Source organism: Thunnus albacares, chromosome 5 (genome assembly GCF_914725855.1).
Source record: "Thunnus albacares chromosome 5, fThuAlb1.1, whole genome shotgun sequence".
Classification (NCBI taxonomy): Eukaryota; Metazoa; Chordata; class Actinopteri; order Scombriformes; family Scombridae; genus Thunnus; species Thunnus albacares.
In genome coordinates, this window is record NC_058110.1 from 36,246,947 (window position 1) to 36,269,726 (window position 22,780).

Consider the following 22,780-nt stretch of genomic DNA (forward strand, 5'->3'; position numbering starts at 1 on the left):
TATACATGACATAAAAAGCTGGATGTCCCAGAACTTATTCAAATTTAACTCTGACAAGACAGAAGTTCTCATCATCGGCCCTGAACACGTCTCAGAACAAACACAGCCTCTCCTCTGCCTCCTCACTCTCAACATAAAGTCAGCTACAAAAATTCTGAGTGTTATCCTGGACAGTAACTTGAGCCTGGAGCAACATGTAAAGAAATTAGTCCAGTTGTGTTTTTATCAACTGAGAAATATTTCCAGAATTAGATCAGTTCTGTCCTTCAGTATTACAGAAAGAATTATACATCTCTTATATCCTCCCACCTTGATTACTGTAATGCCTCGTTTACCTGCCTGACCAGTCGAACTATGGAGCAGCTCCAAATTGTTCAAATTTCAGCAGTGGGAGTATTGACTACTGGCTATTGATTACTGAGTACTGGAGTATTCTCTCACATCACACCAATCTTGGCTTCACTGCACTGGCTTCCAGTATCTTCGAATCCATTTTAAAGTGCTATTAATCACATACAAGGCTCTGAATAATCTGGCACCAGAGTTTATAACTGAGCTCCTCACACTGTACTGTCCATACAGCCCCCTCAGGTCTGCCAGTCTGGGTCTCTGACTATTCCAGAGTCCAGGTTTAAAACAAACATTGAGCTTTTGCAGTACTGGTTCCTCGGCATCAGATCAGCTGACTCTGTCACTGCCTTTAAATCTCATCTTAAAACATATTTTTAGGGACCGAGCCCAAAAGGCAGAGGACTACTGTAAAACAGTAGTCTTCGCCTAAGGGTGAGGGCCCTATTGTTTTTCGTGTGTTTGTTTGTTTGTTTGTTTCTTTATTATTACGCCACTTAAACCCTAAATTTGACCCCCTAAACATTCTCAAAAACTCACCAAATTTGGCACACACATCAGGTCTGGTGAAATATTTGATAAAATGTAAAAATTAACCCCTAAAGTGCCAAAATGTACTCTCTAGCACCACCTATGTAACTAAAATGGCCACCACGGCCCGTAGGAATGTCGTAGAGAGATCAAACCAAAACTCAATTATTTGTCTCATCAAGACCTACAAATCATACACTGACACCCCTGACCTAAATCCAACAGGAAGTCCGCAATCAGACTTTCAAAGTAAGACTTTGCTCCAATTTTGAACAAACGCCATCTCCTCTGAGGGTATTAATGGTATCAGCTTCAAACTTTAATACATGACTTATGACAGTATGCTGAAAAAAAGTTGTTAAAAACTTTGTAATAACTCGAACGGTTTGGATTTTATAAACCCTGAAAGTTGCAGTGCCACATCACCCTTACAATGTAAACCAATGGGGAGGATATCTATGGGCATGAACATTGTGTCAAACAGAGGCTTCTGACGTCTAAACTATAAGTCTGACCACTTTCAAACCTGTATCAATGGAATTGCAACGAAATTTCCTACTAAAATATGATTTAATGTAAGCTTTGGCCAAAGTCATGGGATTTATGAGGAGATTTCACAAGAAGCGTACTCTAAAATCCTCCTCTCCAACTGCTCCTGGTGATGTCACTCCCTCAGTGCTGTGATATATTCCGCAATACACACTCATTATAAAATCACAGGAGGGGCAAGAAAAGACTTTAAAACTCACACTCTAATATCTCAAAAACAATAAAAGATAGAAAAAACATGTAAATTCAAGATTTGTAGGTCAAAGTCTCGTGACTCATTTAAAGTTCAAATGAAGTTTGTATCTAAAACTATGTGGAAGCAGTAAATGTTCAAAAAGGTGTGGGTTCGCTCACACTCTCCATTCAAATATATGAGTATTTTTCTGTGTCCAGCTGCAGTTACTTATTGTCTCTACACACCTGACAGTACACCTTTCAATCAAACTTTCAAAATAAAAGCACACCACACTTATAAGAAATATCCCTCATTTTTAAAAGGCAAAATGATCTGATTCCGACGGGCCAGAGTGCGAGGTCCCGACCAACGCTGCTTGCAGCTTTAATTATAGAATGACTTTTCCTAACAGCTGATAGAACACATTTCTATGGTCATGAGAGTTTTTATCTTTAACTTGTGTAGATAAATGCATATATGTGTGTATGTTTGTGTTTCATTATTTTACCTCTTGCAATTGTCCCTAATGTTGTTCTATTTTGAATTTTCTCTCCCTTGAAAAGCACTTTATGCTTATTGCTTGAAAAGTGCTCCATAAATAAAAATTATTATTATTATTGTTATTATTATTATTATTATTATTATTATTATTATTATTATTATTATTATTATTATAGTTTGAGAGTTTGAGCTGCTATCAATGTGCTGCTGAGCAAGGCACCTAACCCCAAGATGGTCCTGAGGGATTCTTCCTGCAGTTGGCCTTCAGTAAGTCTCTCTGGGTAAGAGCATCTGCTAAATGATATAACGTAAATATAAACATCTAGATTTACCTGGAAAAAGGTTTTCTGTTGCTCCAGATAACAAATATAATCCTTCACGTCCAGTTTTGTGGATCATATGACCTGCAAGTTGAACTTCCAGCAAATGACTGACAGGACCTTTATTACACTCACTGCTTCTTGACCGCTGTCTCTCTGCTCTTGCTGGTATTTGATCTCTTTATTTCATTCATTTAAATTTCATAGATTAGGAAGGACGTACAAAAACATGAGCTTAACATCCTCCACTGGAGAACTCAGTCTGATGGGAAAGTGTTCCAGAAAAAGGCTGAAATTAACTCAAGAGTGGCAAAAACTGGATGGAATATGTTTGAACTTGTATCAGTCGTTATGTTGTTCATATATATTTAACTCAACTTTCTGCTTTAAAAGTCTTTCTTCTGAGTCACAACTTCACTTCTTTTCAATGATTTTGAGTATGTTTGTTACTTAACATCTCTGCTCAGTGTTGTTTTGCTTGGCAGTCATTCCTCTTTAAATTAACCAGCCATGTATCCAGATGGATTTGATGGGAGGATGCTCCAGTTCAGATACACTAATGATCCAGTTTGCTTTCAGCATTCTTATTGCCTGTGTAGATGTTGGTGTGATGATGTTGTAAGACATTTTAGGTGTTTCAAATAGTCACAGGACAACAACATGATCTTGCCAGAATTTATTCTGAGAAATCCATCCAACAAGAGTCTTTCGCGCCTGGATAGCAGGAGCTTTGAGTGGTGAAACAATGATTAGTATAGTTGGTTTAATTATATCTGCAGGACATAGTTTAGGAAAAATGCATAATCAAAGAGACACAAAAAGTATGATTTCCAGCATAATAGATGTCAAATTAATTCCACAAAGATTCATAAACAGTTGCAACGAAAATCCAACAAGTATTGATCAGGCATGAATATTTATAGACCGCTCAGGGCTCAACACTTCATGAGTAGATCAATCACATCACTCCTCAGCATGGCATCTTAAAGAACACCAGAGATACGGTGGCACCAGAAGATGTTTGGTTTATGTAAATTAAAAAAGGGACAGAATGATAAACTGGTGGAGTTATAGTAACATTAATTATGTAAATTACAACACCTACTGTGTTAATCAAGTCAATCAGAGTGTACTTGGACAGACGTTCAGTTCAGTAAAGAAAAATTCCAAAATCCAAATGCTTCACATGAAAAAAGACATAAAAACATTTAAAAATAAGATGGAGAATAAAACCCATTTGATTATAATAAAAATAAGATGAAATAAAGTGAAAATAGGATAAACAGAATGCACAACATAAGATAGAGGATAAAACCCACTGAGTCCTAATAATAATAATAAAATAAAATAAAAACAGTTTAAAAACTGGAATATATAGAATATGTAGATACTATTGAATATACAGATAAAATCAAGAAAATACAACATGCATGTATGTGCTTGTGTGTGAGTATGTGAGTGTGCAGCATTTGCTTAAGACGTTTGCATAACAGCATAACATCAATTGTTTATATTTTAAGAGATAAACCTATTTCTCAAATAAAAAAGAAGCTATAATGATATTACAGCAGCATTTGGAATCGTTAATGCATCAAAGACCGTCTCTGTTATTGATAAAGCCGTGGCCGACGTACAGCGATGGTGACTTTTGACTCACTCTGATGTATTCAAAGACACTTTGCTGCTCATTAAATGTAAAATACTTTATCTATGATGACAAACTAAATTCTGCTGAAATGAAACAAATGAAACAAAAACAAAAGTTGACTCAGAGGTAACAAAAAACCCCACCACCAAAAAAAACGAAAGGTGGTCAAAGAATTATATTTTACCACCATTTCCCTTATCCCACATTGCCTCCATCTTCTTCCTGTCACTTATAGCCATATATGGTGAGGCACAGGAAGCTGTCAAAGTACTAAGACTCAGTGTTCGCTAACACATAACCACAACCAGAATATGAGTCCAAATACATTACTATCACAATAATCAGTTAGCATCTACCATCATTCTCTCTTTTTCTATGTTTCCATTGGTTTAACAGTTACTTTAAGGAATCCCTGATACTCAGGTACTCAGGAGTGTTTTTATCTTCATGTTTGTCTTGATTCAGCCACTCCATCAGCTGATCTTTCTGATTCTGATCGATGAGTCCCTGCCGGCTGTACACTGTCACAAGATTGGTGTAACCTGCCTTGTAGTAGCCCCTGATGCCTTCCTTTGACATCTCATTATGATGTGGTCTTCTGTTTTCACCTGGAAGCACAATGATGGGTGCAATGAACAGTAGGAAAGTGTTTAAATATTGCATGGTTATGGTTGTGCATCCCAAGTGCACTTTGTTATTAAGTGTAGTCTCCTGTTTTATTAGTTTAGTGCCTCTTTACTTCATTGTATAGCTTATAACAGCATGACATAATGATAGTATGATTATCAATTTCCAAATCAGTAACTTAAAAGGCAGCATGTATGAAAGTAATGAATCCCTTAATTCGATAAAAGATTATATTCTGTCCTCTTCACTACAGACTTTGTGTGTTAATTTGTCAGCATACATAAACCACGCCAGCTAGGTCTTACCTAAATCAGCCATAAGTTCCTGTGAGGTCAGAGGGTGAGCCACAATCATAGACTGTTTCAGCATTGTCTCCACATCTCCACTGACAAGACTTTCTGCTAGCAGCTCCCTGTGAGGTAAGAGGAACACAAGAACACCATCTACAGGTCAAGTACGAGATCACTGGATTCATCTGGTTGAACTTTCAGGGGAAAATCTATTATTTACCGGCACTTCTTGGCTTGGTGGCTTGCACCCATGGTCAGAGCACGTTTGTGATCTTTGGCCAACACCTCCATGGCAATAAGATTCAGCCCATTTTTGTCATCTTTTATGTTCTCTATCATTTCATAGAGTTTTGGATTACTGTTTTTGAGCTGCTCCTGTAGCTCAGGTTTGTCTTTTGTCCTCTCCCAAGCTTTGCGAATGGAATCCTTGGAGGGAACGTGGTCTGCATTCACTGTTCCACTGTTGTTCTCAGATCCGCGAGCATTTCTCAAACTGGTAAACAAAAATACATTACTGTTTCATCCATGGCCCTTATATATTATGACCTTATTGAAACTTAACTTCATGGACATCAAATAACTGAATATCAGTTACACTTTGACAAATCAAACACAATTTTTTATTATATTTATATTATGTGACCAGTTCAGAACACAAAGGTTTGAGTGTATTCTATTCTCTTGTGGGATTATTAAAGTGACTCACCGTTTGTATTTTTCAACAGATGCAAGCTTATAGCTTCTGATAATATCACATTCATCAGTTTCAATGAAGCTGGTACTCTTCAAATATTCCTCTTTGGTAAGAAGTTCAGAATGGCTGGCTCCTCCTGGCTTCGCTCCTCCGGTGATGGTGTATTTTCCAGGGTTTTTGTGGGAGTAGTCATAGCCTCGCTGAAGCTTAAGAATCGGTGTGTACGAAGCAAAGTTTTCCTGAACCTGATCAAAAAGTGTCTCAATATGGTGATTTGCTCACATGCACACATTTACAGAATTTATCCTTAGAGTCACAGTGGTGTTGCTCTCTGACTAATATCCCATCATGCTTTATCTGCCGGAATATCTAATCAGTAAACAGGAAAATTTGACATTTACAACTGACAATCTAAGCAAGAGACACTGGCATGATGGGACTGTACTTCTATTTAAGTCAACATTTTCATTAGTTAAGATCAAGCTAAGAAGCTCAGTCCCCAGATCTCAATAAAAACAGCACCAACATGAATATATGAAGTCAGTGTCTACTATATAACCAGACTATAGATTAGTGGAAAGGCTAAAGTTTGAAAATTGAGGAAGTTGATTAGTCCCCAGGAATCTCTACTCAGCAGGACTAGTGAGTATTGATCAGTTACCAGAACTAAGATGATACATTATCATATTACTCATCTGTGGGATTTCTGTGAGCTTATTTATTATTGACTGCAACTACTTTCAAATTGTCAGGTGTAACAGTTAGGTAATGCTGTTATGTAGATGTTCTGCCCTTGCTAGCCTCAGATTGACCTTTAACTTCAACTCCAGCACTATATGGCTACAACAATTATAGAGTAGGTGACTACAAACAGGCTTTAAAATAAGCTGCTTTAAATTGCAGCTGGAAGGAGAAGCTCTGTAGCATCTATAGATGTTTGAAACTTCATTTTTTAAGTAATAATGTTATTTTTAAGATTGATGATTTACAATGAATGTTGATCAAAGCAACTAAATTTCTATTTACACTACTCCTGCAGTAAAGTATCTCTACAGGAGATCTGACTCTGTCCATGCCCCCTGATACACTCACAGCACTCTTCCCCCTGTGCTGTTACACTGACTTTACATTAAATGTTATCAACCTCTAAGATGGATACTCACTTCATTTTTCACTTTCTCATGAAGCTTCACAGCAGCTCCTTTAAGATCGCTTCGATCACTTCCAGTTGCTTGTGCGATTGCATGATAGAGACTATTCTGGTGCTCTGAATTCACATTGACCACTGTACCATCATCTTGAACGATGTCAAAATGGCCGCTGTAAAACTGTGGCTCCTGTAAAGTGATCTTTGCTTTGATCCACGAGAAGAAACTGCTTTTCCTGAGAAAGAACAAATAAAATATCTGAATGTATACCTTTTAATCCACAAATATCACAATATTATATAATAATGTTTTTGTACTACTTAATCTGCATATAACTAAATTGGAATTATCAGTGGGATTTTCTCAGTGAACTTACTCTGGTGGCTGCAGGTCTTTTGCTCGTTTTGTCAGCTGTAGTGTGATGTTGCCAGCAGACTCGTCTGTTCCTTTGTAACGTTCCTCTGAGAGTCTGTTTCCATGCTCATCAATGACAGTGAGGTGAATCCCTCTACCGTTGAGTAAGCCACTTTTTGTGAGAACAATAATGTCAAAATCTGTGGCAGGGTGATCTACATTGCTTATGTGTTCCATGTAATCCATTAAATCCATCCGTTCCTTCTCTGTAAGCGACTTCTCAGTGTTGCGACTGGCTGATCTCATGTTGTGCTTGTGTCTCTGGTCATCAAAAAAACTTTGAGTTTTATGTCTGCCCATAATGTTGCCAACAGCTTCACCAGTAGCTTTGTTAAACTTGCTCTTCAATGGCTTTGTCAAAAGGGAGGTCATATGTCCAGAGCAAGCCTTGATAAATGCTTGGGACACACTGTCTGCAAGGGTGCTCAGAATTTTGCCCTTAAGACGTTTCACATCTTGTAAATTGTGTCGTCCATCTTGATCATATTTCTCACCTCGCTGAAGCTCCTCAATTTCACTCAGTAAAGTAGGAACAAAAGTTTCATCAATGACCCTTTTTGTAGGAACAGAATTCAGTATTTCAATGAAACGGGTGGTTTGATCTGCAACTGTCAGACATAACTTGGCAGCCCCAGTAATACCTACTCCATTGCACACCTTAGTGAGTCCACTGATAACCTCATGTACTGTTGTGCAGTCCATCATAAGGTCAGGAATTAAATCTTCAGTTAATACAGCAATTGTTTTAGTCATTTCTTCCTCATCCAATTTGCCAATCTTAAAGCTATCTTTCTGCATGGCTGCTTTTGGGACATGTGAGCTGATGAAATCAGTGATAGCTTTATCCAAGTCACGGTTCTGCTTCACTGCTGAAGTAACAACATCCTTAAAAGCTGAATTCAAAATATCTTCAAAGATCGCCTTCAGGCCTTCATCAACTGCATAGTTCAAACCAGTGACCACAGCTTGCTTCGTTATCTCCTGTACAGCGTACTTGGCAGCATGTTTGAAGTTCTGCTTTAAAACTGTTGAAGATGTTGAAATTCCAAAGGCTTCTCTACCAAATGAGGAGATGGCAGACTCAGCAGTTCCACTGGTAACAGTTGTGAAGGACTTGGTACCATTAAGCAGAGATTTTACCTTGTCCATTGAAGTGACAGCTTTCTTGATGGCACTGAATCCAGCAGTAAGCAAAGAAATACCAATGCTGATACTTTTGTTTATTGCCCATTCTGCCCAGCTAAATGTACCTTTTACCATGCCCTCTATTCCACTGATCATGTCTGATACTCCCTCACTTATCAGGCCAAGTCCAAACTGGCTTGCAGTGCCAAATGAAAAGGCACAAACAAGAACCCCAGCCAACACCTGGATTGCTCCGATGAAGAAGCAAATGAGAGCATCAAAACAAAACTTTGGTTTCTCTTCCACTTCAAAAACAATAGCAAGGCCAAGCTCATAGAGTGCCATTAGCTCATTTGTGATGATGAAATCTTTTTCCTTTAACAACATGTAGACTGAACAGTCCTTTGTTTTTGCACCACTGTTGCCTTCTTCCAGCTTCACAAGTTTCTTCAATGCATTATCAATGTATGTCTTCCACGACTTGAAGATGTTCATTCTGGCCTCCATTTGACTCTGAAAGTTGTTTCTGTGTGGTTTCAAGTTGTCATTAACAGACATCTGACAGGAGACCATTGTGTTTGATGTTTCTGAGATATAAACATCGACAGGCTCTTTAGCCTGCTCCAACAGTTTCCTTGCCTCTGCTTTATAGTCATCCTTGGCCAGGTTGATGGTGATGTATGCCTGGTTATAGAGTGCCACAGCTTTGTACAGTGGGTCAGAGGTTGCTGCCCTCTGCCAATAGGATTTAGCTCCATAGTCATTTGTTTTGTCTCTGCAGTGTAGGTCAGTCCTGAGAATGGCCTGCTTAATGTGATCATAGAAATTGTCACTTTCCCCCTGCAAGAGCTTTCCCTTAGTTTCATTCATTGTCTTGATGAGGTCTGTCTGAAGGTCATGGATGTCATCATGTCTGTTGATATGCTCCTCATGAAGAGTCAGCCACAATGCCCATGCTTCTTTCAAAGCATTCAGGGCTGGCTGGTAATCAAACTTAGCCTGATAGTCTCTGAGATGATCAGGTATATCTCTAGGTTCCAATTGTGAGAGATCTTTTCTTTCTTCCTCCGTGTAATTCTGTTCAAAGTCCTTGAGGGATTGACAAAATGTAGTAAAAAGTTCTCCCTTCAAGTCTATTTCTACCAGCTCATCACTTTCCATTTCACTTATACGCTTCACTTCATACTCTTCTCTGAGCTGTCGCATTATCTCAACAGACTGACCTTGGTAAGCTGGTGCAAGATGATCCTGGTTCAGAACCATCTGGACCATGCCGGGGTTTCCTTTCCGAGCAGTGCGACCAAAGATTTGTTTCTCCACTCTTCGATTGCGTGGGAAGTGTGTGAGAAGCACAAAGAGGCCACCACATTCATTTACTTTTTCCTCAACCTTGATGTCTGTTCCTCTCCCTCCAAGGTTTGTTGCAATGATAATCCTCCCTCCACTAAATTTATCTCTCTCAATGTTGTGTCTCTCACTAATTGTGTACATCGTGATCTGATGTGGCTTAAATCTCTCTTCGTCTTGCATTTTCACATGTAGCTCATTTGCTGTCTTGACATCTTCACATATCACCAGGACAACTTGTCCTCTACTTGCTGCTTTCCAGGTAGTATCACAAACAGTCTGGATCCATTGGTCATTGCCCCCATTCACCTGCAGGGCTGGCAACTCAACCACTTTTTTATGACGATGAGCTGGAATAGTATAGCTCTTTGTTTTATAATGCCTTTTCAGAAAGTCTTTGTCTGCATCACCCCCTAATGTGCCAGAAACACCAAATATGCCATTTCCATGGATGTACCGTTTAAAGTAATGGCAGTTAGACATGTAGTTGGTCACACTGGACAAAGGTGAAATTGCAAGCTGATGCTTCATCTCCAAAAACTGCTGGAGTCCATTACCCCACTTCTTGTTTTTCTCCAACACCCCACTTGCTTTGAAGTCCACTGGAATTATGGCATCATACTGATGCTGGTCAGGATCACTGGCAGATACTTTGGCAGCAGCTCGTGAAATGTCGATCATGTACTCTCTGCCCTGAGTCATCTCAATGGCCCTCAAGGCATTCTCAACAAACACTGGTAACTGATTTTCAACATATTTCCTCAAGAAATGAGGGATATAGATGAAGTTTCCGTTTTCTTTAGAATAAGAACATTCGTCTGAGTACTTAATATAGGACTTTACTGCACTCACAGTTGCTTCAATGAGAGATTTTTCTGACATGATTTCACATGCTAATCCATTTTCAAGGAGTAACATGCTGACTTCTAAGTCAGCATGTCTTTCCTCAGTCCTGTAACGTTTGGCTTTGTTGTTCTCTTCAGAATAGCACTCAAAAGCCACACTGTTCTCCATTACTTCCTGAAATATACGCAGCAGATCATACTGTTGTGAAACTCCTATTTTCTTCATGACTTGTTCAATCGCTCTCCAGCCGTCATCCTGGTAGTCATCACCTGTATTTTCTGTTTCTGTCTTACTCATAGCTTGCCTCAACATCTCAATATCCTCTGATGAATAGAACCCCAAATCTACACCTGGCAGCAAAATGTCAAAGGCTGAGAAGCTGTCAGATGGTTCCGATCCCATAACAGCAGATGTTGCTGCTTTATGGAAATGTTGGATCCTTGTTGCCCATTTTATCTCACCTGTATCTAGCATTTCAATTGGTTGACAAGTAGATGTCATTGTCCAAATGTTAGCAAGAATTTGATCCATATGCCTCAAACTGCTGGCTTCATGAGACAGGAATGTCACTTGAACTCCATTATCCAAGGTCATGTAGTCCACTTCATCCACTATCACTAGCTCAAATCCTCTTGTTCCACGGGTAGTTCTCCTCTCAAACTCTTGTTTTAATGTGTCTGCTGCAAAAGCACCAACAGTGCCATACACAACTTGTTGTTTGTATGCCTCTTCTAACAACTTATCTGGTTCCACAGGGGAAGATTGTTTGGAGAGGGGTGGGGGTACTACAGATGATGTGACACCAAACTTTTCAAAAAATTTCTTCCACTCCTCCTGGTCCCGTCTTGCAAGAACTGGAGAGCTTGTCACAATGTCCACCTTTATTCCACGAATAGCCTGGATTGTAGCAAACATTGCCAAGATAGCAGATTTCCCTTCACCTGTGCCAATCTCAAGGAGACAGCCTTTATTTTCAGTTAGCTGTGACAGTAGGAGCAAAAGTAATGATGCCAGCTGAGTCTGTCTTGGAAAATAGCCTTTAATGCCTTTGGGCTCATTTGTTGTGCTGTCTTGCACGGCTACAGACATTCCAATCAACACTTCCTTCAGAGTATTGATATCCGGGTTTGCACAATCAAGAGATTTAATCTTTATCTTGAGATCCTCTATATTCTTCTCAGTAAGATCCACCTCCTGATATTTTGGAAGTTCTGTTTCCATGTGTCTGAGAACATCCTCGATCACTGTCAGAATATTCTCTGGGCACTGGGATTCACAGAGTTCCCTCAAAATGGTGTCAGTATCTTTGTCCTTGTCTTCTCTTACTTGTTGTTGTAGAAACATTAGTGGCTCTTGCTTCTTCAGAGCAGAGAGAGTGAGGAGGCAGCTTAGCCTGTAGGTCTGTACCATGTGGAGGACTTGGGGAATCTGATTGTGGTCTATCGATGAAGCTTTGCGAATGAAGAGCATTATTTCTGTTGGTGTCCAGATGTTATTGAACAGTATTTGAACCAGAGTCTCTCTGCTTTTTGGTAAAAGCTCTGAAACTGCATCAAGAATTCTCAAGAAAATCGGCTCAGCCAGAGTTGGATTTGTGACGTAAAGTTCCTCAACCAAACAGAAAAGGAACTCATACTTTTTATCCCAGTGAAGTAAATGATCACTTTCATCTTCAGTCTCAGCGGTGCCCTGAAGAGTTAACTTCAGAACTGCCTCAAGAATGGTGAGTTTCTCAGTCAGAGAAAGTTCCTCATATCCCACAGCATGGTCAAACGTAAACTGAGACCACACTGGAAGCTTGTTTTCTCTGCAATATTGGACCGTCAGTTCATTATGAAGTGTTTTAATCCTGTCCTCAAGCCCGCAGTCCTGCAAGTCTTCACTCTCTGTGATTTTGTATTTTGAAAGAAGTTCTTTGAATTTCTGCTCCACATCTGCAAGCTACGTTGGACATTAACAACAAAGAAAGAATACAGAAGAGGGGATGCACATGAATTAAAAATGCAGTCATATTTTATATTGTAAGGTTTTCTAATGCTATATTTGTAAAAGGATTTTCTTCAGTTGTATATACCAAGGGTCAGGAACCTATGATTTGTTTCATTCCTGGATTTTATATTGCTCTCAAATATTCCAAAGTTGATTAACTCATAGTTATTAGACAAAAATCATAAAAAGTATTTTTTAAAAGTAAGCTTTTGCTGCTCTCACAAGTGCCTCTCTTTTTTGATTGACAGCTGTAGGATAATTGCAGAATAACAAAGGCCAAATATCGGTCAAACTTTATTTTTTATATGTTCCCTTGTAGATCAGTGTTTCCCCTATAATTGTACAGGCCCGGTGGACCACACACACGAGAACCCCCACCAGGCCAAAAAATCTGTTTTTGAATGCCAAAAATAATGCCAAATATCCATTCATTCATAAGTCAATAATCATATGCGTTTGGGAGCCTCTGTGTTCCAAAACGTGAGTCAACCTCTGTGTCGTTGCCTGGGAAACTCTTGATATGATGCGAGTGCCACTGCTATCAAAGTCCCTTTAAATTAATGCAGACTGAGAGCAAGAGCGTATGGGATACAGGTTAGCTGAAGCGAGTACGGCACCACCTAAAAAGAGAAAAAGCTCTAACGTGGGTGATGGACAAACAAATATATTAATGTTTTTCTCCAAAACTCTGGAGTCAAGAAAAAATACAGATGGGAAAGAAGGGAGAGGGACAGCTTAATAAGTCATCCTCTCCTTGTAACACCTTGTTTTAAGTCTTGAAATGACAGAGCAAACAAAAATTTGAAGGCAAATATAAATCGCAGACCGCCTGCTGTGCCGCCTGACCAAAGCCGACCGTGTGAATATACCATCCCGCGTGCCTCGTTCCTTCAGGGTTTTTTCGGTGCGTACCACCAGGCTTGAAAAAAATTCTGGGGGAAACACTGTAGATGACTTACAAAACATCAGCAGACTGTCAGAAACATAACAACAACACCTCAGTAACTAATATCAGTTGACTCTTGTCATGTATTTATCTGTTGAATGTAGCCAGGTGGTAAATCGGTTCAGATGTTATTTTCCACTTAGGTGTGATATAGCTCTCAAAGTTGTTTGAATGTTAATGCATGTGTTGTTTGTTGTTTTCTTTTGAGTATAAAATTATTTAAGTATAAGTAAAATGTGAAGTAGACCGTAAGTGGACTGTGACAGTCTCACTTTTTATTTCTGGTTTTGGTCAATAGGCGGCAGCGTCGAGCAATATTATTGTCTCTCCGCCAAGTGCATCTTTGTCTTTCTTCCTGTTTACGTGCGAACCACCTGGAGATTTACAGAGTGGATGGTGCTGTGACTCCATCGTGTAAAGTAGGTAAATACACACACATCTTGTAAAATATCTCTGCAAAAATACCTAAAGGACGTTAGCTGTCAATATTTTAACGAGATGGTTTGATTTAGACACTCCTGACATTGATGTCCTGGGATTTTAGCGCCAGACATCGACCACTGTGTTCTCAGTTGCGTAGCAAGGTAATGTTAGCATGCATAAAGCCACACTGTGCTATTTTATTTTGTTACGAGGGAAACTGTACAGGTGTTACATTGATTTGAACTCTGTTTGAAGGTAAACAGTGTGTTGAGTTGTGCACTCTGCAGGGAGTTCCACGTGGGGTCAGTGAAACTTGTGAAAAATGTAAGTATACTTTGCGAGTATACTTTGTACATTAACAGGCTATTTTTGTGGGTTTATGGCTGTTAACTATGTATTTGTCTGGTTCTATTTTATGTTTTTTGTCGACAGTCATAGCCCACTGTTTTGTTTTTGTTATTTTTCTTTTAAATCATGTTTTGTGGTAACTCTGCCACAAGCTGTGAAAGCACATGAGCTGCTCTCTAAAAGGACTCAGTAGTTTACACACTCTGTTAAAATGACCTGTTGCAAATGTGGTCAAGTAAGGGAGTAAAGTAATTGTGTCCTGCGTGGCATGAATATATGTTGACAACAAACATTATAATTATGTATTTATGTGTTCAGTAATTTCTAAGGTAAACATGTATTGATATGAACTTGGACACTCCAAATGCAGTGAAAGACAACTGAATTCAGTAGATCAACATACTTTAGGTTCAGGGTAATGGTAAGGTTAGGTTCAGGGCTGAGGTAAGGATTTATGAGTTTAGTAACTTTGTAGGTTAATGTCTACAGATGTGAACTTGGACACTTCAAATAACAGATTATCAACAGACTTTATTTCATCTGGGTTATGGATAGTCTGTTTACTGCTTAGAACTCATCTATCAGGAACTACTCTGGATACATTATGGATAGTTTTTAAGAAACATATGAAAGCAGCCATGTGCCTCGTTTCAGCTATTAACAGGCCTTACCAAGTGAAGCATGTAGAGGCAAACACTATGTTGACCAAGAAGTGGTTACCCATGACAACCCGCAGTGAAACATGGACAATTGTGTTTTTAGCAATGCCCAACCAGCTGTGGCTCTTTTGAAAAATGTTTCAATTTGTAAAATAAATGTTTGATTCTTTGGGTAAAAAGGTTCCTGACCCCTGATATAGACACTGATTTTGAAAGTAGCCCATTAATGCCATACCTCATTCCTCTCGATTGCAGCTGCATCGTCCTCTATTTGCTGGTGGAGAACTTGTGTGCGCTCATGATGGTGCACCTGACCTTTGAAGCTCTGTTTCTGACGAAGCTTCTCCCTCGATCGAGACAGTTTCTCTCTGGAGATCTCACTCTCTCTGTCTATCTCCTCTTGAATCCTTCGCTCCCGTTCCAGACGCTCCTGTCGTCTTCTCTCCTCCTGCTGCTGCTGTCTTCGCTGCTGTTCTTGTTGTCTCTGATCTTCCTCCTGTTTTCCTATTGAAAACATTCATACATTAAGTTTTTGTTTTTTTATTTGTTCCATCAGAGGATTTTTAAAAAAATTTAGACTTATGTAATCAGGAGATTTTCTGCTACTAAATTCAGATAAAACTGAAGTTATTGTGCTCGGCCCTAAACACCTTAGAAACACATTATCTAATGATAAAGCTACTCTGGATGGCATTACCCTGGCCTCCAGCACCACCATAAGGAATCTGGGAGTTATCTTTGATCAGGATATGTCCTTTAACTCCCACATAAATCAAATCTCAAGGACTGCCTTTTTTCACTTACGTAATATCACAAAAATCAGGCACATCCTGTCCCTAAAAGATGCAGAAAAACTAGTCCACACATTTGTTACTTCTAGGCTGGATTATTGCAATTCCTTATTATCAGGCTGCTCTAACAAGTCTCTAAAGACTCTCCAGCTGGTCCAGAATGCAGCTGCACGTGTTCTGACTAAAACTAGAAAAAGAGATCACATTTCTCCCATTTTAGCTTCGCTGCATTGGCTTCCTGTAAAATCTAGAATAGAATTTAAAATCCTTCTCCTAACTTACAAAGCTCCTAATGGTCAGACACCATCATATCTTAAAGAGCTCATAGTACCGTATTATCCCACTAGAACACTGCGCTCCCAGTATGCAGCTTACTGGTGGTTCCTACAGTCTTTAAAAGTAGAATGGGAGGCAGAGCCTTCAGCTATCAGGCTCCTCTCCTGTGGAACCATCTTCCAGATTGGGTCTGGGGTGCAGACACCCTCTCTATGTTTAAGAGTAGGCTTAAAACTTTCCTTTTTGATAAAGCTTATAGTTAGGGCGGACCAGGCTCGCCTTGGATCAGCCCTTAGTTATGCTGCTATAGGCCTAGACTGCTGGGGGACTTCCCATGATGCACTGAGCTCCTCTCTCTTCCTCCTCCTCTCCATCTGTATGCATTCATGTAACATCAATGCATGTCACTAACTTTGCTTCTTCCCCGGAGTTTTTTTGTGCTTTCTCATCTCACAGGATGAGGAACTTGAACCCCTGCATTGGCTTCCTGTAAAATCCAGAGTTATGGACGTCAGGGGTGGCGTTGTCTTGTGGGTGTCCAGCCTCGACACCGTCTCCGGCTATTATTGCTTTAATTATCACCAGTCATATCTCTATTTTTATTATTGTTAATATTGTTATTATTGTTGTTATGCTTCTCTGTGTCTCTCTCCTTCTTTCTATCTCAACCCAACAGATGGCGTCCACCTAGAGTCCGGTTCTGCTTGAGGTTTCTTCCCTTTAAAGGGGAGTTTTTCCTGCTGCTTTCACCAAGTGCTGCTCATGGAGGAATGTTGGGTTTCTGTAGATTAAAGAATTCGGTCTAGACCTGCTCTATGTGGAAAATGCTCTGAGGTAACTTTTGTTGTGATTTTGCACTATATAAATAAAAATGAATTGAATTGAATTGGATTGTGTGATAGGCTGTTAGATCTATACATATCGCTTAAAAATGTCCGAAGTTTATCATTGTAATCAACATAACTTATTGTGATCCCATATCAAGATTGTTTTATCACCCAGCCCTAGACTTACTGGCTGATCATTCCAACATACCCTCAGATTGCACATGGCTATTTTTTGCTATGTTAATGCTGAAATTTTTAATGAATGCAACTTTAAGACTCTCGTCCACAAATGAACAGTAAATCTAACTTACATGAGCTAACAAACACACCCTCCACAGTCAGTGGCACCAAGGAAGAATCTCCACCAACCATAGTTTGTATGTTTTTATCTGCTTTTTGGTTTAAACTGTATCTGAAATAAACTAGTAATTAACATTAATGAAGAATTGTGACAACTCACCATAGTTGGGACACGTTGCAACACTCCCCTCTGTACTGCAATGCCACTGAATCTGTGAGCGGTCCCAGCTCTCACTGATGGTAAACGTGGGGTCGCCTTTGTGAGAATTGTATTCAGTTCCAAAACTATTCCAATCATGACTGTGGTATCTCAGATAAATGTAGCACCAGATATCACGCTTCTCGTCATACTGTTCAGTACAGCCAGGGTATACACTACGAAACCCCTAAGAGAAAAAAAAAGATCATTTTGATTAACCAGGCTGTGGAATTGTAGTATCACTACACACATGAAAACAGCAATTACACTCACATTAAGTGTTATTGATATGGAACATGAAGATAATTAATGTCTTTTTTAATGAAACGTTCAATACAATAAAATGATTTCCTGGTCTTGCTGTTGTTCCTATAACAACAAACATAATGTTGCACGCGGACCATTAGAGCCCTTTGGACACCTGGACACATGAAAATGGAATTTCAATATGAACGCAAACTCGTGAAATTCCTAAACAGCATTATCTGAAGTGACAAGCAGAGGTACCCATGTGTTTCCAAATAGTTATTAACGATTTCACATACAGATGTCACTCATTTCAAAGCCGCGGCAGCAGTGGAGGGGGTGAAATAATTTATCCAGGAGTAGCTGCAGTGCGAACCAACAACCACCAGGTGCAATATGTGAGCATTTCACATGCGGTATCCTTTTTTTTAAATTTATTTTTTATTTTAATCCGACTTCAGTGTCACATGCAGATAACATAAATGGAGTGATAGAACAGAAATATAAAACAAACAAATATACAATGCCAGGGATTACAGATAACTATGAAATGAAAACTGTACAGTAAAACAATGAAGATATAAAACATAAATTTACCCATTACAAGTTATTAGTTTATTAAATTTGGAGCACAAATATATAGTTTTCTTTGCTTTTCTATTGCATTAGGAAGACAATATTTTAATGTATGATTCTGTTTCTCTTTAAATGTACAAAAAGAGGGTCTAACTTTTAACACCCTACAGATGCAGTGTCTATCTCTGTAGGATGATGTTTTTGTAACGAGGTTTATTTGCATAGAAAGGGGCCAGTTTTGCGCCAAACATATCAATATTACCTAATTTACAAACATGCAAATGGAACAGGCACACCATGACGCTATTTGCTTGGCAGCGCAGTTTGCGGTGCATTTCACCCTTTGTGGGTGCTTTATGAATTGCACACTTTTTTGTCTCATTTGCAATCCTTTTGTGGATTTGGCCCTATGTTTATTTTGTAAATGAAAGCACTTTAGTAAGTTTTCCTCAAGATATACTGTGGATAGTAAAGTCTGTTCTCAATAATTAGAAAGATCAATGGCATAGAACAGAAAGCACGCCAAAAGTAGTTACAAAAACTGACCAGCAGGTGTCGCACTGTGTGAACCTCCTCATCAATAGGGTTGTACACTCAGTGTCTCAAAAATAAATAGAAATGTGGAGATGTTGACAAAACAAAACAAAAAAACCCAAAACAAAAACAAACAAACAAACAGATAGGCATCTATATATATATACGTTTACGCAGATAATGATCTACAGAGACAGCGAGCATTATATGAAGCTTCACCTATTGTGCAGTAAATCTGTTTGTGACATCTCATCCAGCTAGTATCAGTTAGACTCAAGCTCTCACTGGACTGTTGCCTCCATCAGCTGGGATCATATGAAGCCACTTGATGATGGCAAAACACACTCAGTATAATTCTGCAGACTGGTTAGAGATTCATCCTACCTGATATGGTCTAGTAAAAAGAACCTCCTAGATTTCTACTCAAGCAGACTGACTACATTTGTACTTAACAGATTTACTGCACAATAGTTTAGGCTTCATTTGATGCTCACTGTCTCTGTAGATCATTCACTATATAAACGCCTCTCTATAGATGCCTATCTGTTTTGTTTTGTTTTTGCCTAGCTGTTAACATCTCCACATTTCCATTTATTTTTTGAGAAATTCAGTGTACAAACATATTAAGGGGGTTCACATAGTGCAACATCTGCTGGTCAGTTTTTGTAACTACTTTTGGCAAACTAATTGGCTTGATGTCTGCAGACCTGTTCATTCTTCAAACCAAAAAGGAATAACGATAAAACGAATTGGCAAAAACCAAAAATTTTTCACTATTTGATTCTGATTTTCCATTTTTTGTTTTGACACAAATAACAGATTTTCCGTCTTTTGATTTTTGAATTACAAATGGATTACGGATTATTCAATTATCACAGTTAACGGTCGGTCCAGGTATCATCGGATAATTCGTAATTTATTTGTAATTCAGAAACCAAAAAACGGTAAATCTGTTATTTGTGTCAAAACAAAGAACAAAAAAATGTTTATGGCGTCAGAATCAAATAATGAAAAACCAATCAAACCCGGCCCGTTTTTGGTTTTCGCCGATTCGTTTTATCGTTATTCCTTTTTGGATTGAATATCGAACAGGTCTGAGGACATTCAGCCAATTCGTTTTTGCATTTGAAACCAAAAATGGAAGTCACATGGTTTTTTCCTTTTTTCATTTTAAACCAAAAACGAAAAATGAAATCACGTGATCTATTCCTTTTTTGTTTCCAAACAAAAAACCAGAAAACGAAATTCAAAATTTTGGTTTAGAAATCAAGTATTTTGTCAGTTTTGTACGATAGTGGAAGTGACTACATTAGCCTACCCATGATCCTCAGTGACCGTTGCTATGGTGAAGACGTGTTGGTCCTAAATGATGAAATAAAAGCTAAAAACCAACCAATCATTCACTGTCCTTTATCACTTGTGTCTTGAAACAGGCAGGTAAAACCTGTAATACACTGCCCTAATGCAGTCAGCCAGAACAGACGGCCAGAACTAACACGTTTTATCTGTTACTAGATTTAATTGTTTGCTGGTTATCTGCCTCATATAAGTAAGCAACACCAAAAGAACAAAAAGTCAAGGACAAAAGCATTAACACTTTGTTCATACATGACTAAAATCACTGATATAATGAATACTTCAAACTGATGACATACTAAATTCTGCAAAAGTATGAACAAAGTTGTTATTATGAACAAAGAAACAAACTCACCCCTGAGCTTGAGTTGGAGTAGTACCAGATGTACGGAGTGTTATTCCTCACTGAAACTTTGGCGCCCATGGTTCAGGATCTGTTAAAGAAACATGGCATTAAAACATAAGTGAGAGGATCTGTATTGAATCTGTCTATACTGTATATAAGTTATGTTCCTAAAAATAATATAATTATATTTTATACACATGACTACATGGTCCTTTAAATCTGGAGAAATCATAATTACATTTTTAGAACATTGTTTAAAACAACCCCATGCTGTGAATACTTGGTTTCAAAGTTCTTTTAGAAGGATTGGTTGAAGTTATACATGAAAACTAACGAGGTTTAAATTCAAATTAAAGCTGCAAGCAGCGATGAACGGGCCATCGCACCTCCACGCATGTCAGGCCGCGGTGCAATCGAAGGGCTTCTGTCGCGGGCATGTAGATGTCTTCAGACCCGGCTGTTTTCAGACAGTGCAAGAAGGAGATAAACATCACTTCCTTTGTCCACTATTTTTCCTGCTGCTGGGGCTGCTTTACTGAAATGTTGTAGGGGCGCTATTCAGCCAGTTTGCATCACTGATGGAATATTGTCATGTAGACATGTTCAGGCCGGGACTCTTATCAAACATGTAAAGTTTGGTGCAGACTGGAGCATTTACAATAAAGTTAGAGCAACTTCCTCTGTCATGGCGAAACATCAAATCTCAACGGTGTGAGGACGAGAATTTTCTGCAGGGTGAGACATGTCTGTCTCGCTCACACCTGTGTCATCAAAATCATGCAAGTTTTGGGCCCATTCACTTGAATTTCAATTAGTAAATTGAAAACTCTTGATGAGTTTGGTTGTAAAAGAAATTTATTTCCTAATTTTCATCAAGTCTATTTTTAGAAAAGTAAAGACTTTTAACCCACATGACCTGGTCAAAGTTTGATTGACATGTGTACTGTCAGGTGTGTAGAGACAATAAGTAACTGCAGCTGAATACAGAAAAATACTCATATATTTGAATGGAGAGTGTGAGCAAACTCACACCTTTTTGAACATTTACTGCTTCCACATAGTTTTAGATACAAACTTCATTTGAACTTTAAATGAGTCATGAGACTTTGACCTACAAATCTTGAATTTACATGTTTTTTCTATCTTTTACTGTTTTTGAGATATTAGAGTGTGAGTTTTAAAGTCTTTTCTTGCTCAAGGGGGATGGGTGTGGGGGTTGAATGGAGCTCATTTTTGTAGAATACAGCAGAAAGGTCTATACACATACAATACATTATATACAAATTTTGTATGAAGTTTGTGTATTTTACAATAATTATAGGTCTAGCAGCAGGCAAAATAGTGGACAAAGGAAGTGATGTTGGATTGCACTGCAGCCTGACATGCGTGGAGGCGCGAGGGCCCGTTCATCACTGCTTGCAGCTTTAATTAATGTGTGATCATTTATCTTCATAGAAACCTTCATAGTACCGGTATGCACCAACTGTACCTTGAACTACATAAATGGCTACTTGAGGTGTAATTTTCTTTTCTGAATCCTCACAGATGTATTTGGTTACACGGTCTAAGTCAATCAAAGAGTTAGTTCTGTCTCACTGAAAGGCAGTGTCAGGCAGCTGAAGCTGGGCCCTGCCTGAGCTCTGCTGATGGGAATAGAGAGATAGATCCTTTAAGTTTAACCATAAAGGAAAACTTTGGAGGTTATAGCTTTACAGCGCTGATGCCAGCATGATGCTGGTCTCAACTAACACTGGAACTTTGTTTGCAACTCACTGAGGCTCGTCAACTTTCTCCCAACCAAACAAAAATGAAATGTGGATTGACCGCAGATTCAGTAGTGTAGACTTTGCCTTATGTAGTTGCAGTTATTTGTATTATTGTTATCAGTTGTAATTTTTTGTTTGAATTTTTTTTCCTCCTCATCCTAGACTCATTCATAGGGGGTTCAATGGACTAAAGATTGCTCAAATGTTATTTCTTGTTCTAAATAAATAGACTATCGACATTTCAAGACAACTAAAATAAACCAAACTTATAATTGCTAATCAGTAGTTAAAAAGATTAATCTGTAGAAGAGATAAAGCACAAACCTGCTTTTAGTCTTGCTGTGATCTGTCCATGGCTGAAAACAGTCCAGTCCTCTATGTGGAAGATCACACATCACACTTTACACTGTTCACAGACTGGTGGACTTATATACATGTATTATGTTGAGGAAGTGACCCATTGTTACATAAAAAAATGAAGTCACCCGACTTTCATTTTGACTTTGACTTCCCATTTTAAACATGACACTCTGTTAATGATTCATCAGTAGACCACAAGATTAAAAACCTTTCTACAGCCAAGCAGCACTCCATGTATCTGTTTTATGACTGAGAAAAAGAAGTTGTGGTATGAA

At 38.7% G+C, this 22,780-nt stretch overlaps 1 protein-coding gene across 2 annotated transcripts in view; it reads right to left on the reverse strand.

The window, feature by feature from the left end:
- LOC122981723 overlaps nt 1-22,536 on the reverse strand; it is a 930,226-nt gene extending 907,690 nt beyond the window's left edge. Inside the window, exons 1-10 of one of the 2 annotated variants that reach the window (XM_044350413.1) lie at nt 22,470-22,536; nt 20,389-20,467; nt 17,283-17,508; nt 15,164-15,432; nt 7,208-12,504; nt 6,847-7,066; nt 5,696-5,928; nt 5,210-5,482; nt 5,005-5,111; nt 3,640-4,680 (exon numbers count right to left, since the gene is read on the reverse strand). In XM_044350413.1, the coding sequence (XP_044206348.1) occupies nt 4,469-4,680; nt 5,005-5,111; nt 5,210-5,482; nt 5,696-5,928; nt 6,847-7,066; nt 7,208-12,504; nt 15,164-15,432; nt 17,283-17,508; nt 20,389-20,457 (6,906 nt within the window). In that variant the 5' untranslated portion in view covers nt 20,458-20,467; nt 22,470-22,536 and the 3' untranslated portion in view covers nt 3,640-4,468. Of the gene's footprint in view, nt 1-3,639; nt 4,681-5,004; nt 5,112-5,209; nt 5,483-5,695; nt 5,929-6,846; nt 7,067-7,207; nt 12,505-15,163; nt 15,433-17,282; nt 17,509-20,388; nt 20,468-22,469 lie in introns of those variants that run through there. The other variant, XM_044350415.1, reaches the window with a different exon arrangement.
- Between the last annotated feature and the right edge of the window lie 244 nt (nt 22,537-22,780).